Source organism: Typopeltis vanoorti, chromosome 3 (assembly GCF_054136105.1).
Source record: "Typopeltis vanoorti isolate ZY-2024b chromosome 3, IOZ_Tvanoo_1.0, whole genome shotgun sequence".
Lineage (NCBI taxonomy): Eukaryota > Metazoa > Arthropoda > Arachnida > Uropygi > Thelyphonidae > Typopeltis > Typopeltis vanoorti.
Window position 1 is genome coordinate 49,454,414 of NC_143551.1, and position 19,221 is coordinate 49,473,634.

The following is a 19,221-nucleotide window of genomic DNA, read 5'->3' on the forward strand; positions in this document are numbered from 1 at the left end:
ACCTCATCCAAGTAAAATTTCCTCCTGATATCTCAATCCTATTTTAGTTTACCATGAACTCAGGCTATTTAGTTGGCAAGGAAAAGTCTACAAACAGACAGAGAGGGTCAGCCATGGGTTCTCCACTCTCCAACCCCTGGCCAACTTCTTTATGGAGACCTTTCGAAGAAAAAGCCTCAAACCCTTCCCCACATAAACCCACTGTCTGGCTACACTACGTGGATGATGCATTCTCCATTTGGCCACATGGCCTGCATATGCTCCACAATTTCACAACACACTTAAACAATCAACACCCCAGGATCCAGTTTACCTCAGAAAAGGAAAACAACAGCAGTCTCCCTTTTCTAGATACTCTGATTATATGCCAGCCTGATGGATCTCTGGCTTTGTTTGTTTGCAGTAAACCTACACATACAAGTGGATACATTCACCAGCAATCAATCCTCCCAACAATATGAGATTATAAAAACCCCACATAACAGGGCAAAATTAATCAGTTTAAATAACAATGCCCTAACTACTGAACTTGACCATATCCTTAACACCATCTTAGCCAATGGCTACAATCCCCCCCAAAAAATATTAAAACCAGGTAACCACAATCTCCCCCACCTCCTACTTCAAAGCAGAGATGCTGAACACAAAGACTAATCTGGTTCCACCAATACAGCCACTCAGAACTTGCTGACCATGTTTTGGGCACCCACCACAGGATACAATGAAAGAAAGCCACTTTATTACACTGCAGCGAGTACAAGTATGAAAGACTATTCCTTGAATCTGCCTCAGCTCTGAAAAACTTTCCAAATCTCAACAAATTTGGGTGCATGAAACTGTCCCAAATTTTGGAAGCATATAAGTTCGTCAGCCTGGTGTCAAAGACAACCCAATTTAGCACACTGGGGGCACTGTTTAGGACTCTAGGACCGACATCTGTTGACTTTCTTCTGCCTCATTTGCTTAGTGTGAGTGCCTGCATGCACATATCATTGTTTTGTGATCCCTGAAGATGGCAATGTAATATTGCTGAAAAATAGGTAGTTATTAAAGTTTTTATAATTAATAATCTAGTTTACGCTGTCATTTCCTACAAAATTAGAAGCTATGTCTAATCAATGCATAAGCTTATCTATAAGAATATAGTTGTTCAGATCTTGCTGAGCATTGTATGGACATTACAGAGTTTGATGAGGAAAAGCCAGCTTACTTCACAGATTAAAATATAAATCTGAAACCTATCTCTTGACTGTTTCTGCCCTCAGGAACTACCCCAATCTCAAACAAATTTGGATGTAAAAAAATTACCACATATCTGAGACTCATTTTTAGATCTGCAGCTCAACAGTCAAGATTTTTCAGTGATTCCCACCAAGTTGCTCATTTAGGACTGTCATTACTTTGTTTCCTTTGTCTTTTTTTACTGCATGTGCAAATATCCATATACCTGTGCCTTGTTTTCTGATGCCAATTTGACTTCAGTGAAATACAGGAAATAATAGTTCCTCGCTTTACAACAAGATTCCATTTTCCGACACCTGTCCTATTGAAAAGGTCAAAAGTCAGAAATCTCTATATGAACAATAAAGACATATTAACATGCATGAATACTAAAATGTGTGGTCTGTTTTGCTATTTTTTAAAAATTAATTTTACTCTACATTGAAATAATACAATGTACAAATTATAACTTAAAATTTCCGTACACAGTTGTACTGTAATAAATAATGAAACATGAATGTACAGTGCTTCTATGCGCTTACCAGTAAAATAACCAGACGGAAAGACATGGAGCAAGAGTAATTCTTCGAAGCTGCTGCTTCATTAACTGAATGACTCATCAACAACAAATTCAGGAAATACAAAGCAGCATGAGAACGGTTCGCCAAATGCATAACTCATAAATAGTATAGACCCATCTTCAGAGGTTGAGGTAAGAGCAAGAGTAGGATACTTTAAAAATTTGTACATTATGTCCAACTTAGTCTGCACTAATTTCTTGTTCCTTTCCGAACAAATTTCTCTGTAGCAAGGGATCCATTTCTTGAAACAACTAAACAGCCTTATTAATAGAGGCAAATGTTTCTGCAAATTTTTTCACTGTAAACCTTTTTTTTTTGGGGGGGGGGGAACTGTTTCCTTCTTCTGCTTTTTTCTCTAATCCTTTCAACTTCTTCTAGCTGTAAACATCTTCATTAGAGAGCTCTTCTTCCAGTTTTCAACAAATACTTTGCATTTTCATTGTCAATCTATGACTCTATAGCTACCAGCACCATCTTGCTTGCTACCAATCTCTTGTAAGGCTGTCTTTTGAATTCTATGACTGTATGAATCTAATTAATCAGGTTCTTCAAAATGCTACTCATATACTCTGCTGTCACTTCATTCCATGCTGCATCTGCAAGATGCTATATTCTTTCCAAAAATCTAAGGGTTTTTCTCACCCTCAGTCACAGCAATAGATTGAGCACAAATAGTTCTTAAATAACACCCTGGTTTCTTTTGTTCCGTATTTAGTGAATGTATTAATGTGAATGGCCATTGTATGACCGGTTGGAAGTCATATACGTCTTGAGCCGAGGATTGACTACTAAATTTTATTTTTGAATTACCAGTGGCATCCTGTGCCCATTTCGGCTGGGTGTGCTGTCATGGCTTATGCAACCCATGCTAAAATTCACATAACTTTGACCGTATGATTGCATTTTTATCAATGTATGAAAGTTTTAAGAGTGTATAGCACATTAGTGCTCTACACTCTTAATCGGTCTAATGCAATTTATTGTAGAATAACTTTGAATACTTTATTTTATCAATTAATTGTAACCAAATATGCACAGAATGAGGGAGAATGTGTTTGTTTTAAGATACCGTATATTAGAAAACAATAATGAAGAAAAATGCTATATTTGGTTGGTATATTAGAACTACTCAAAGGTGTAAAATTTGGAAGGAGGACAAGGCGTACCTCCTTCGACTACAATACTGTTTCCCAAAATTATAGGTGCTACTGTTTCAGAGCTCGCCCTGCCTCACCTTCTGAGCAGTTTAAAACTACTAAAACGCTAAGATTTTGACCCGCTGCATCATCTGTACATCTTTTCAAAGGGCTCAAAGGTGTATGTATTTTGAATGCATACCCAGGCTATTAACACAAATGTGATGCAATGTTTACGGGTCAAAACGTGTCCTCTTCATGAAGCATTAGTCTATTGTGTTTACTTTTAGGAATTGAACGAAGTCTGAAAACAACTAGGGGAGTCTTTAAACAGTAATAAATGCAAAAATATAATATATGTGTTATTGCTATTCAGTGGATGAGCACCATACACCTGGAATATTTGCCCCTGATATATATATATTATCACTGATTCCTAAAAATTATTAACATGGGATATAATAATAAAACATTCTATTTTTAAAAAATATAAAATACTTTCCAATTTGTTGTGCATTTATTAACTATTCATCCAAAGTGACTCAGTTTTATGTAGGGCTTCATCTTAAAAAATTATTACTAGGATTAAAACTATCATAGTTTATTAGCACTGAACCTACAAAACCAAAGATATAACTTGTACATCATGTCCAATAATTTATGAATGAAACTCATCTCCAATTAGAAAAGTCAGTGATAAATGCAACCAATGCATGCTTTCACAGCCTTTTGAAAGTAAATGAAAGCCATTATATAAATTGACCAATACACTGAAGTGTATATCTTTACAGATATAACACAATTTATTAATTTACAAATATTTAATGCTGTTCTAAGCAAATGCTTGATATTATCAACATAAATCACATTAGCCACAGATCTCACATTTCTTCAATACACCCAATTATTTTAAAGGTATTTCTAAAAATATTTCCTCTAACTATATATATTTTCTCATTTTTCTATTCTTTTAGATCTACATATCACCCTACTGCTGAAATCAACTATCAATATTACATATTTGGAACTTTTATCTCAAAGGGATAAAAGAAGAAAGCAATCTGACTTTTGATATAATTATGGCCACACTAGGAGGAAGTAAAAGGAACTGTCCCAAAATGCTAAGATCAAATATAAACACCAATTTATAATACAGCATCTGGTGTTTATAGACAGCATTTAGTATATAAAGAAAAAATTAAAATAACCACAGTAATAAGGTGGTAACATCTGAGATTATTTATCAAATTTCTTCATAATATCAGATGATACCGGTAGAAAAATGCAGTCGTTTTTCCACATGAAGCACATAGAGGAGGGAAAAAAGAGAGAGAGAGAGAGAGAGAGAGAGAGAAAATATATATATGGTACTGATGAAAATAATAATAAAAAAACATTAAGATGAACGAGTTTTTTTTTTAACCCTGTAAATTATCTAATATTATCAATCACATGGTAGAATTAACATGACAAGACCCCACACTGAGTGACTATCATATCCAGATAAAGACAGCTCAAAATAAAATTCAATCACTAGACACTATGTCCAAATAGATTAAGATGTAATTTGTAGTTATGCAATAAAATCAATTTTTGTATTGCAAACAATTACAACAAAAAAAATTAATAAAATAGTAATAATACACGAGAAAAAAATTTGTACTACTGCATTTACTATATTTTTATATAGTAAATAATACATATTACAAATTACATAGCAGCAATACTGTATTTTTTCCTTTTTATAAAAATGTATGTACTAGTGATTTTAACAATGTGATTTCACTAGTACTTCCTTGTGTTAAATAGATTTAAGAGTAAATATCAAGTATATAAAAGTGGACAGACATGTTTTTTGTACTGCTCTATTATTACCACCTGAAAATGACTAGTTAATTTTTAGTTATGTGAATTATATAACTATCGAAACAATACAGTAGTATACTTTATTTGAATAGAATTTTCAATACACAGGTTCTGTGATAAAATTTATAGTGCATTTAAAGACAGAATGAAAGGAAATAAAGCAAAAATAGCTCTAGATATAAGGAGACTCCAACTAAATGACCCACCCATTAATACTAATTGTCTGTACATATGTTGAATAACAGTTTATGACCAATGTAGGAGGGCCTATATTAATTCTAATCAACTGTTAAAATCTTTCATTCTAACAATCATTAGTGATGAGTATTAATATCTCCAGTTACCTTTTACTGTTAAATAACTGCATTAAACATTATGTATAGACTCAATCACATCTCTTGGGAGCATGAGGTGAATTATGAAATAATTTTTTATATTTCACTCACAGTGGCCGAAGATAGTTTAAGTAAGACTTCACTGTTAATGGAAGAGGTAGTGCACAGATTTTTTGCCTCATGAAATATGTATAATTTTCTTCATTTTCTATTTCTTCAACAGGTTCCTCTTCATTTTTTTTCCCATTTTCTTTATCTGAATCACTATCAAGCTCATCAAAAGCAACTCTTTTCCATATGACAGCTGCAGCAGTCCTTTTTCTTTGATTGTGACCATCTGATGTCTTTCTTGATCGGTTTTCTGTATCGGTATTATCATCATCGTCGTCATCGTCGTCGTCATCCTCCATGCCACGTTTTCGTTCTAGCTGTTCTTCCTGATGACCATATGCAAACTTTTGTATACAGGCTTGAAATGATACATCATCTTTAATTACTTCCATTGGATCATTATTAGAAGGAAGATTATCATTATGCTCTTTAGTGATATTCTTCTGGACAATGCTAGCAAGATTCAAACAATTATTTGTATCACTCGAACTTAATACATTTCCTGAAACAGTACACTCTCCATTTTCGCGATTATCAGAATCTGGTCTTTTTTCTTCAACAGAAGCAACAACTGCATTCATACTAGAACTAGGTGTATCGCCCATTACTTCACGTAAATTTGAATCCTGACTCATCACATGTTCTATCACAGCAGAAATTTGATTTGACATTTGGTTTTCTTCAATGTTAGATCTTTCTGGTAAGAAATTATCCCCACCTTCTGGCTGATTGCTGCTGTTACTATCATTGTCGCTTTCTTGAAAAATGGGTATCACTATACGTTTTATGCGACGTTTTAGTTTTTTCCTTCTTGGAAAATGCCTCCTTTTGTCTTTTAACTTTGGATGCTCTATCTCTGCATTAGTACGAAGAATTGCTCTAATGTTTGAACGGCATATTTCTTGCAGACTTCTTGGCTGAGAATCAGCTGCAATGATAAATTTTCATTTAATTAATTTATAATGCAGAACACTTAAGAGATAAAGTAATTTCTAATTGTTTTTCATTCATATAATTAACATTTATTAATGTGCATATTTATCATTAAATAAATACTATCAGAAGTTTGAGAGAGTTAAAACTATACACAGAATGAAAATTAACAGCTTTAATCACACACACACCAGAAATCTAACACAATATTTCATTACTAGTTTTCAATTAGGTTGCTTAAGAATTCAAAGCCAAATAACTGGGAGGAGACCCCCCCCCCATCACCTTTCAGGAATGCAGAGAACTGACTGGGGATTCTGACCTAATGTCCAATCCTCACCTTCATGTGGTGTGCCCTGTTAGTATGTATCTACTGGGTACTGAATGAACGAGGATGGGCTGACAATTTGGGACTTAGCCGACTCTCTATTGGCTTAAATGGCAAATGCATATGATGGTACAACATGATGAGATTTCATGCCGGCTGGGGGCAATGCCTAGTTAAACAAGGTCCCCACTGTCTTCATCAGGGAACCAGGGCAAACAGTGAAAAGTCAGCTACGGAATAAGCTCCAACTCAACATCAGAAGAACTGAAGATAGGAACCATGAATATAAGGAGTATTAATGGAAAGGAAATCGAACTTGCAGAAGAACTGGAAAGTACCATGTGGACATAACTGGCATTAGTGAAGGAGCTGAGATCTTATCTATTTAGTATAAGAAAATAACATCTCATACTAAATAATAAGTATAAGATGTTATTTTCAAGCAGTAATGATCAAGGAAAGGAAGGAGTAGAGATAGCTTTCAACATCAAACATGAAGATAAAATTCTTGATTGGAAGGCAGTTTCAAGTAGTTATGTGGGGACATGGACAATGGAACTTATTTGTGCCTATGGTCCCACAGAGGATTCTTCCAAGTGGAGGAATTTGAGTCATTAGAACAGGCAGCTGACAAAGAAAATGGAAAAAGTGGTCCTTGTTGGAGATCTGAACAGCAGAGTAGGAAATGAATCCCACATGCACGTAGGAATATTTTAGGAAAATTTGGAGGAAAGGGCAAAGCTAATAATAATGGTAAGTATTTACTAGATTTCTGCTCAGGACACTGACTAGTCATTACTAACACCATGTTTCAACATAAAGATGTGCACAAGTTCACATGGAGAGAAGACACAAGAAATGAGAAAAGCCTCATTGATTACATCATTGTTGATAGTGATATCATAAGGCTGGTTCAGGATACAAGAGTGCACAAGGAATCTGAAATTGGAAGTGACCATTATTTAGTACTAAGCAGGATAAAAATGAATATCACATTGAAAATAACAGCATGTAAGAAAGTTTTAAAAATAATTAAAGTTGAGAAGCTTTCACAAGTAAATTGTAGACTCGACTATACAAACATTATTGAAGAAAAAATTAAACAAATTGAAAACAAGAACCAAACTTTGGAATCTCAGTGGCACACTTTGAAGAAGACATTGACTGATTCAGATAGGGAGGTATGTGAAGGTGTCAGCAAGGATAGAAAAATAACAACACCGTGGTAGACACAAGAAGTTAAAGAAGCAGTCCTGGAAAAGAAGAAAGCATTCCAAAAGTTCCTAGCAAATAAGTCAGCAGAAGCCTTAAAAGAACACAGGAAGAAAAAAAAAAATGTAATAGAGCTAAGCTGTGTGTAAAAGTAGCTAAACAAAAGTCATGGGAAGACTGGTAAGAATATATAAAATAAATATCAGAAATGTGGCAAAATGTTCTGAAGACTATTGAAGAAACTTAGAAATGGAGAAAAGAATACTGTAAAAGGAATCAAAGATGATAAAGGTGACATGAAAACTGAAGATAAGGATATCCTAGATGTCTGGAGTAATTACTTCAAAAGACTTAAATGAACCAAGAAGTGACAGAACCATACTAGAAAATTTTCAAGAAGAATGGTTCCTCTTGAAAATTCAATAATTCAGATAGAAGTCATCAAAAACTTGAAATGTGGAAAGCAGCTGGAGTAGATGAAATTTGACTAGAAATGCCTAAGTATGAAGATATAAAAGTTTTGCAGCAGTTACACTGCATAATTCAGAAGGCCTGGTCAAAATGTTAAATTCCCAATGATCGGAGTAGAGCTCTCATAATACCATTTATAAAAAAAAAGGAATAAAACAATGTGATAATTACAAAGGAATTTTTCTAGATGTTCTGGGTAAGATTTATGCAAGCATACTTGAAAAGAGATTGAGAATGATTGTGGAAGAGAAACTTGAAGAACAAGAAGCTGGATTCAGGCCAAACAGGGGTTATCAAGATAAGATTTTCATTTTAAGACAAATAGTTGAAAAATCGTGGGAATATGATAAGTCTGTACTTTAGTTTTGTAGATCTGGAAAAGGCATACGATAAAGTGCCCAGAGAAAAGCTTTTCAAAACACTACAATTATATGGAGTAAATGGAACATTTTACAGAGCAATACATAGTCTATATTTAAGTTGTCAGTCAGCAATTAGAATCAAAGAAAATACAGGAAGATGGTTTGATGTAAAATCAGGGGTAAGACAAAGGATACATATTATCTGCACTCTTATTCATCATCAATATGGATCACATTATAAAAGAAAGTGGCATCATAGCTCTTTGCTTTATGCAGGTAATTTTGTACTCCTAAACACATCTAGTGCAAGTCTCCAGGATTCACCAACTAAATTCAATAACAGCTATAACAAATTTGACATAAAAATCAGCAATAAAAATAACAAAACCATGAAAATAGGAAGGAACATAGAAAACTTCACCTGCATTCTGAATGGAGATCCTATAGAACAAGTAAAATATTTCAGCTATTTAGGCACACTTTTTAGTGAAGATGACAGGTTAAACCTAGACATAAACAATGGAATAAGCAAAGCTGGTATGGTGGGTAGCCAGCTGAATAAATTTATATGAAATAAGAGAGAAATTAGCCAAAACACCAAACTAGCAGTATACAAAACAGTGTTTAAACCAGTTTTAAGTTATTGATCTGAGAATTGGATTAAAAATAAAGCACTGAATTAAAGACTAGAGACCACAGATATGAGGGTTTTGAGAAAAATTAGGGAAGTGAATTGATGGCATTAATGGCAGAATCATAGTAAAAATGAAGATATTATAAAGGAAAACTTAACATTATTAGCATCAAAGAATGTGTCAGCAGAGCTAATCTAAGGTGCTATGAGCACTTGAACAGAAATCTTGAAACAGAATGTGTGAAGAAAGGTTAGCAAAATAGGTGTTTGATGCCAAGATGGCAGGAAAGAGACACAGAGGAAGACCAAGGTCTAGGTGGACTGATTCAGTTAGAAGTGCCTTAGACGCACAAAATGTTAGATATGACAATATTGGAGTGCTCACAAGTAATACTGATTTGGAGGAAAATTGTTAATAGGAGATTAATAATAATGTAATCACATTTAGTGCTGTCATAGTAACCTGAACACTCCCTTGGGGGTACGTCAGAAAATTGATTATGATGATTGTTTTCAATCAATAAATTTCTTCTAAGTAGTCTATTATTTGTAATGATTCTGAAATGATCGTTTCAATCATTTCCTAAAGCACTTCTAACCCTCAAGCTACCTTCTCTTACCTGGATCCACCACCACCACGTGAGGTCCATTGTCAATAATGAAAAGAGAAGCGTCGTATGGCTTAGGTTTCTCAATCTTCTGTAACCTGGGTCTGCCACCATGTGAGGTCCATTGTTGGTAATCAAAAGAGAAGTATTGTATGTCTTAGGCTTCTCAATCTTCTCTTGGGTCTACTATCATGAGAAGTATTATGCCGATTGTTGGAATGTCTCATTAGGAAAGAGCTGCACATTGCCGCAACGTTAAGGATCCTAGAGGGCATAGAATAATTGATGACTCGGACAAAGAAGAAAATTGGCAGGAGATCAAGAATGAGCCAGCAGAAAGAAAAGAGAAAAGGAGCACTTTCATGTGAACAAAAGATTCATGTAAAAGGGTAGTGTTGCATGAGAATTGTAAGTATTTATATATGACATTTCTGAGCAAGAATTTACATCAAGTGTGTCTGCTTATGAGTACAATAAGACTGTGTAAGTTAATATTGAAATATTAAGTATGTAAGCTTGCTCAAGGTATGCTTTATTTTTCAGTTTGAGTATGTATGACTAGCAGGATATTCTAAACTGTGATTTAGCTTCAAAGGAAGAAATACTGAACTATATTTCTTCCTTTAAAGTTGATATATTTCTTACTTAAGTCGGAATTAGGAAGAATTGAAAATAACAATTGTAATGCAATTGTATATATAGATAATGCCTTTTGATTTAATTAACTGGTTTGTGAACAACACAGTGGACTGATTCTATCAATACATTATCCCAAAAATTTCGAACCTGCATAAGATTAAGTTGAAGTAATCAATAATCAAGCCACAACTAATTAAAAGTAAAGATCAACATAAGTGGGGAATATAAACAATAACTGCTTTGTCAAAGTTGAAAATCTTATAATCTCACACTCAATACATGGTCTAATTGGAACAGTCGAAAAACAGATTTATTAGACTATAGAGTGTGAAAACATAAGATATAGTAGAAAGAAATAAATGATGGCAGTCAAAAGTTAAAGCAATCGACCATTTACGAAATTCCATGAATATTAAGTGAAAGACAAAAAAAGATGAAGCAGGGTTGAGAAATGCCAAAACAAAATAACAGAACCAGTTACCATTTTGAGATAACTCTAATCACATTAAAATAATCTTCTATATTTCAAATTTTGTATTAAGGTCATCTTCAGTAAAGTATACACATATACAAATTATATTACAAGCAACTAGCACTATACTATCACAGACTACATAACATATAACACTAACTTGCTTAACCTGATCTCTTGTGGTGAATAAAATAAATAAATCATAAATTCATTACATTAGGCAATCAAATTTCTAGGAAAGACCTCCGTAAAACAACCAAACCTCAACAAGAATTAGCTCAAATTTTCAAAGATTTGGTGAACACACATAACTCTGACAACACTCACTCTCAGGCTGCTTCAAATGCCAAACTATAATGATAGCCAGTTAATTCTTCTTCTCTTCAAGGACTAGACATTTGCTTGTTCTGACTTCACTGGTTTTTCCATCTTGTTGCTGGTCCTCCTCTCTCTTTTTTCCACTTTGATCTATATCTATTCACCTCTTTTGGTAGCTGATATCTTTCGATCCTAGATAGATGTTCTTTAGATTTCTCTCTATATTCCTTGATCTTTTCATTTATGTTATAAACATCTAGTTCTTTTCTGATGTCTTCATTTCTTATATGGTCCAATTTTGTGCATCAGGTTATTAATTATGGAAAATAAATAATCTGGTGTGCAATTCATTTTCTATATAGCAAGTAAGAGAAAGAATGATTATGAAGGTTAACTTTAATGAATGCTGATGATAGGAAAGTGACAGAAGCAGAAGAATAATGATATTATTAAGTGGTTACTCTGCAAAGGTGTTTTAGCCAGGTGGAGACTGAGAAAACAGGGTTAATGGACAATTCATCGCAGGGAAAATTCATCACACAAACTATTCATCGCAGAAAATGTTATTCACTAGAAAATTAAAATGATATTACATCGATACTGATGGTATCAATAGTAATTAAGATATATGAAAAGTAAATGCAGTGCAAGATAAATTTCACAAAATATAGTTGTTCTTTTTTTACATATTTATGCATTATTTATTTAGATTTTAATTAGATTTTCATAATATTTTTCTTTTTATACAGTGAAAGTAATATTTTATTGATCAGTGAGTTTCCTAATTTCTGTTACATCTTAAAAAGTTGTAAATATACTTTCTTACTTAGATACTTACAGGCTCTGCTGATGGAATATTAATATTTACAAAACCGGAATGGTTTAGGGAGTAAGGGCAGAAATGGTTCACAGAATATTTATTCTGTGAACCATTCACAATTTTTCTGCAAGCTTAGACACTGATCCAGATGTGATTGTGTGTGTGTGTGTGTACATTTTATCTGAGCTAATTCAGAAGATGAAGTGTTTCAGTTATTGAATACAGGTGTATTTGAAAATGACTCCACTTTTACTACATAGGAAAGATATGTTGTACGCTGTTATAGTTTACAGAACTAGTTTAAGATCATAGCTGCACTTTTGAGTAATTATATTAAAGAAAAGGGGTGCTTAAGGGTCAAAGCTGTATAACTGAGAGGAGATCTCCACATAGCCTTTAAAGGAATGCGGAGAACCAACCAGGGCTTCTGACCTAATGTCCAATCCTCACCTTCTCGTGGTGCACCCTGTTGGGTATCTACCTGGATACTGAACGAATGAGGATGGGCTGGCAATTTGGGATTTAGCCGACCAAATTGTATTCTTACTGGCTTAAACCAATATACAAAATGATGGTACAACATGACAAAATTTCATGCCGGCTGGGGCAAAAACAAGGCCCCTGTTGTTTTCGCCAGGAAACCAGGGCAAACAGCAAAAAGTCAGCTACTAGAAAAAATCTGAAAGCACATTCCTAACTCAACATCACCAGAGTTAAAGATCGGTACTATCAACATAAGAAGACTGAATGGCAAAGAAATGGAGCTAGTTGAGGAATTAGATAAGTACCAGGTTGACATAATAGGGGTGACTGAGACAAAAACTGGCGAGATCTTTCTGAGCAATAAATACGAAATGTTATATTCAGGCAATGATAATCAAGGAAAAGAAGGAGTAGCCATAGTATTCAACACAAAATACGAAGCTAATCTTCTTGAATGGCAGGCAGTCTCAAATAGAGTGATGTGGGCTAATATCAGAATGGGGAATTGGACAACAAGACTTATTTATGCCTATGGTCCCACAGAAGGTTCTACTAAGGTAGAAGTGGAGGAATTTTTTGATGCTTTAGAAAAAGCAACTGACACAATGAAAAAGGAAAAGTTGGTCCTTGTTGGGGATCTAAATAGCAGAGTAGGAAATGAGTGTCAGACATACAAAAATATTTTGGGAAAATTTGGAGAAAAGAGCAAAGCTAATAATAATGGCAAATACCTGTTGGATTTCTGCTCAGGACATGGACTGGTTATTACTAACATCATGTGCACAAATTCACATGGAGAGAAGAGGCAAGGAATAAGAAAAGTCTCATTGACTATGTTATTGTTGATAGTGATGTGATCTTTTGCTCTTAGAGAATACAGAGACAAATGTAAGAAAGCTAAATAAACACTGTGTAAAACTAGCTAAACAAAAGTCATGGGAGGACTTTGGCAAGAACATAGAAAATAAAGAGAAAATAAGAGGGTAAAATAGTTCCACTGCATAAAGGTGGTTTCAAGACTGCTGTTGTAAATTACCGACTGATTAGCATATCAGGAATCATTGTCAAGGTCTTAGAGAAATTAGTCAAGAAAAGAATACAGGATTGGATAGATGAAAATGGGATATTGTATGGGGGACAACATGGACATGGTTTTGTGAAGGGTAGATCATGCCTCAGTAACTTGCTCACGTTTTATAACACAGTGATGGCTGAACTGGATAGGGATAATGGTTTTACAGTAATACTACTGGACCTTGCCAAAGATTTTGATAGGATACCACATAGAACCCTAATCAGTAAACTGGAGCAGATGGGGATAGATATAGGGTTGGTGAGATGGACAGGAGGGTGGTGGAAGGAGAGATACCAGAGAGTGGTTTATTCAGGAGTAGTAGTCTAAAAGACAGCTTGTGACTAGTGGAGTGCCACAGGGCTCTGTTCTTGGACCAGAGCCCTGTGGCACTCCAATCCTTGCCTATATCATTGATGAACACATTTTCAATTTGTTCATCAATGATATAGGAGAGGATTTGAGAGGAAGTGTTCACTTGTTTGCTGATGATGCAAAGTTGGGTAGAGCAATTATGAGTGCATAGGATGTCAAAATTTTACAGGATGATTTGGATAGTTCGGAGGACTGGGCTAGGAAAAATGGATGTCAATTTAATGTGCCAAAGTGTAAGGTTATGCACTTTGGGGTGAAAAGAATAGCAGCAGTATATCGCATTGGTGGAACTGTACTCCAGGAGATTGATGAGGCCAGGGATTTGGTGGATAGGGAATTGAAGTTTAGGGGGCACATTGCAAAAGTGACTAAAACAGCTCACCAAATCACTTGGCTTCTGAAAAATACTTTAACATGCAGAGACAAACAAGTTGTTGTTCCTCTGTATCGAGCCTTGATAAGACCCCATCTGGACTACTGTGCCGAGTTATGGGCACCAGGGTTTCTTCGTGATGGGGAGGAAGTGGAGAGGATCTAGAGACGAGTGACCAAGATGATAGCAGGTATGTGGAATGAATCTTATGAGAATAGGTTGAAGATTTGTGGGTTGCAGAAATTGGTTGATACGCGAAGGAGGGGTGATATGATTGAGACATTCAAATTACTGAAGGGTTTCTATAAGATTGATCCAGAAGATATTTTTGAAAATATGACTGGTGGTGGGAGGACTAGGGGCCATGAATGGAAGCTGGGCAAGAGCGTGGTTGACAAGGGTGTTAGAGAGGAAGTGTTCACTTGTTTTTTACTTGGAGAGTAGTGAATGAGTGGAATAAGCTTCCAGAGTCTGTTGTGGGTGCTACGACCATGAATAAATTCAAGGCAAGGTATGATAGATACTGTGTGAAGGTTGAATAGTTGTTCTTGACATAATGTTAGGGCCTCCCTCGATGAGTCTGTCGACTCCTTGGATTTGCCCGGAACAATAATAATAATAATAATAAATATCAAGAAGGTGGTAAGATATTCTGGAGGTTGTTGAAGAAGCTCAGAAATAGAGGAAAGAGTGCTGTAAAAGGAGTTAGAGATGATAAAGGTGAGATGAAAATGGGAGAAAAAGATACCCTTGAAGTATGGAGTAATTACTTTGATAAACTACTAAATGAAACAAGCAGTGATGACAGCACAGTGGTAAAAAAAACATTCAACAGGCATACAGTCAGGAATACATATCCATACTTGAAGTAGAAAAAGTCATCAAAGGCTTGAAATGTGGAAAGGCACCAGGAGTAGATGATATTCAACCAGAAATGCTGAAGTATGGTGGTATAAAAGTCTTACAGTGGCTGCATTGCACAGATCAGAAGGCCTAGACAGAGGGACGAATTCCTGTTGATTGGAGTAGAGCTCTAATAGTACCCATATATAAAAAGGGAAATAAAACTGAATGTGAGAATTACAGAGGTATTTTATTTCCCTACTGAGTGTGTTCCATGCAAGATTTATGCCAGTATACTTAAGAAACGGTTGAGAAGAATTGTGGAAGAAAAGCTTGGTGAAGAACTAGCTGGATTCAGGCCAAATAGAGGCTGTCAGGATCAGATCTTCACTTTACAACAGATAGTTGAGAAAGCATGGGAATATTACAATGATCTGTATTTAAGTTTTGTCAATCTGGAAAAGGCATATGACAAGGTGCCAAGAGAGAAGCTATTCAATACGCTACAGTTATATGGTGGCGTCAATGGGGCATTATATCAAGCAATACTTAGTATTTTTATTTGAGTCAGCAATTAGAATTGAAGGAAGTACAGGAAGATGGTTTAATGTTAAATCTGGTGTGAGACAAGGATGTACATTATCCCCTCTGTTATTCATTATCTATATGGATCACATTATGAAGGAAAATGGTATTAAACATGATATCAGAATTGGAGATGTTAATATCAGGCTCTTTGCTTTATGCGGACAATGTTATACTTCTAAATAAATCCACTACAAGTTTGCAAGATTCCCTGACTAAATTGAAAAACTGTTGTAATAGGTATTTTATGAAGGTCAGCATTAAAAAGACAAAGACAATGAAAATAGGCAGAATTGTTGAAAATGTCAACTGTGTTGTGAACAGGGAACCTAAGGAACAAGTAAAACATTTCAGCTACTTAGGCACAATTTTTAGTGAAGATGGTAAATTAAATATGGAAATAGACAACAGAATCAACAAAGCTGGTATGGTAGAAAATCAACTGAATAAATTCATATGGGATAAGAGAGAAATTAGTCAAAACACTAAATTAGCTGTATACAAGACAGTGTTCAAACCAGTTTTAAGTTATGGATCTGAGAGCTGGGTCAGAAGTAAAACACTTGAACAAAGACTAGAGACCCGCAGATATGAGAGTCCTGAGAAAGATTAGAGGAGTGAACAAATGTCATCAATAGCAATAACATATTAAAAATGAGGATATTAGGAAAGAACTTGACATTGTCAGCATCCAGGAATGCTTTAGCAGAGCTAATCTCAGGTGATATGGTCACTTAAAAGAATGGGCGAGGAAAGATTAGCAAAACAAGTGTTCTCTGCCAGGTTGGTAGGAAAACGATCCAGAGGAAGACCAAGATGTAGGTGGATTGATACAGTACAAAGTGCCTTAGACGATAGAAATATAAGATCTGATAATGTTGCAGTCTTGACAAGTAACAGACTGATTTGGAGGAAAATTGTAGATAGGAAGTTAGTAATGATGTAAATTTTTGATGTAGTAGTATCATATCCTGTACACCCCTTGAGGGTACATGTCAGGAATTTGATGATAATGATATTAAAGAAAATAATAATAAAATTACATAAATGTGACCATAATAATCTGCTAGTCTTTACCTTTTCCTCCAATGCTAGTATTTTCAGACGAAGAAATTCATCTCTCACCTAATTGCAATTACAAACATCCATGCCTATTGCAAGTTTCAAATCCACAGATCACTGGTGGAAGCGGGTATTCTATCTAGTCAGTTGTTGGTGACATATTTCTGATTACAGTTTATTTTTGAACGGTTCACAAGAGAAGTAATTAATTACTTATTTCACTTTGGTAGCATCTATCTATCTATATATATATATATATATATATTGTTGTAATTAGGATTGACTCGGGATGTATACATTTATAAGATTAAAATTTAACTGACTAGAACCCGAGAAAGTATAACAAAAACCTTTAATAAATCAAGACTAGTTTCATCGGTATTCCGAGTTCTTCAGGTGAGTAAGAAATAACATAAGACTTATAAAAATAACAAGTTAAAAAACATGGACTTTCCAGTTTAATAAAAAGAAGCAGAATAATAACAGTCATATTTGAATAGGTGACTGCGTGCTACTGTTGGCATGAGTAGAATGTGTGGGACAGCTAATTTTAGATCGCCAGTATTGGATTACTGCACTATGTGAATCAGGCAAATTGTAGCTTAGATTGTTGTTCAAGTGTGAAGGGTCCAGAACTATTTCTTTTGATTCTATAATACATCTTTCAAATTCATCCTTGCAGATATATAAATTGGTTGTGCGGTCCCAATCAACTTGGTGTAGCCGTTCTTTGAGGTTAGAGTTTGCGGAGAAAAGCACGACTAGAAAGGACGCTCACTTGTGTTTTACTGTAGGAGATGTCACGTCTATGTTCCTCAAGACAAAGTGAAACAGATTTATCTGTCTGGCCAAAATAAGGTCGACCACAGTCGCACACAACTTCATAAACACCAGGAAAATGCAGTTGGTTGTGTTTTGGTCGACTTAGAAAAGAACAAAGTTTTGGCAGAGTAGTATAGTCGGTCTTTATGTTGAATTTCTTCATAATCTTAGATAGTTTTGGGGTAAGAGAGCTGATACATGGTAACTGTATATGAGTGATAGGGTTGGATTCATCTTCTTGTTGAGGTTGTTGGTCTGAAACGTTTAGTGATGTTACGAGATGAATATCCATTATTTAAAAAAGTGTTTTTCAGGAAGTTAAGCTCTGTTTGAAGGTCTTCTTCTGTGGAAGTGGAAGTGAGACATCTTGCTCGATGGGCCAGGGTGGAGATGATGCCCAGTTTCTGAGGAGGGAAGTGATGAGAAGAGCCATGTAAATATCTATCAGTTGTGTGCGACTGTGGTCGACCTTATTTTGGCCAGACAGATAAATCTGTTTCACTTCATCTTGAGGAACATAGACGTGACATCTCCTACAATAGAACACGAGTGAGCACCCTTTCCAGTCATGTGCTTTTCTCTGCAAACTCTAACCTTGAAGAATGGCCACACCAAGTTGATTGGGACTGCACAACCAATTTATATATCTGCAAGGATGAATTTGAAAGACGTATTATAGAATCAAAAGAAATAATTCTGGACCCTTCAACTTGAACAACAATCTAAGCTACAATTTGCCCGATTCACATAGCACAGTAATTCAATACTGGCGATCTAAAATTAGCTGTCACACACATTCTACTCATGCCAACAGTAGCACGTGGTCACCTATTCAAATATGACTGTTACTATTCTGCTTCTTTTTATTAAGCTCGAAAGTCGATGTTTTTTACCTTGTTATTTTTATAAGTCTTATGTTATTTCTTACTCACCTGAAGAAGTCGGAACTCTGATGAAACTAGTCGTGATTTATTAAAGGTTTTTGTTATACTTTCTCGGGTTCTAGTCAGTTAAATTTGAATCTTATAAATATATATATATATATATATATATATATATATATTTTTTTTTTTTTTTTCAGTATAGAAGATTAAATATAAAATTTCTTAGTGTCATAAAATACTAGTATTGGAGGACAAGGTAAAGACTAATATTGAAGAAGCAGATGGCAATTTAGCTTATGCTGACTTAACATTTATGTAATTTATTATCTTTTTTTTTAATACAATTACTCAAAATTGCACCTATGATCTTAAACTAGCTCTGCAAACAATAGCAGCATACAAGATGTGTTTACTATGCAAGAAAAGTGGTGATTTTCAAAATACACGTGTATTCAATAACTGAAACAAGTCACCTTCTGAATTTGTTCAGATAAAAAAAAAATATCACACTTAAATGGATGTCTAAATGCATAAAACAGAAAACCAGTGAATGGTTATAAGAATAAATATTCTATTCTCCATGATAACTATTCTAATTATTAATAGAATAGTTAATAGAATAATAGGAATATGTAAATAGTTAACTATAAATATTAGTTGGAAATAACTATTATC

At 34.7% G+C, this 19,221-nt stretch overlaps 1 protein-coding gene across 1 annotated transcript in view; it reads right to left on the minus strand.

Annotated features, from left to right (window-relative positions):
- Positions 1–3,523: 3,523 nt before the first annotated feature.
- LOC150108113 (protein-L-isoaspartate O-methyltransferase domain-containing protein 1-like) overlaps positions 3,524–19,221 on the minus strand; it is a 115,245-nt gene continuing 99,547 nt past the window's right edge. The window contains exon 5 of the mRNA XM_090415598.1: positions 3,524–6,178. Within this exon, the coding sequence (XP_090271724.1) occupies positions 5,247–6,178 (932 nt within the window). The 3' untranslated portion in view covers positions 3,524–5,246. The remainder of the gene's footprint in view (positions 6,179–19,221) is intronic.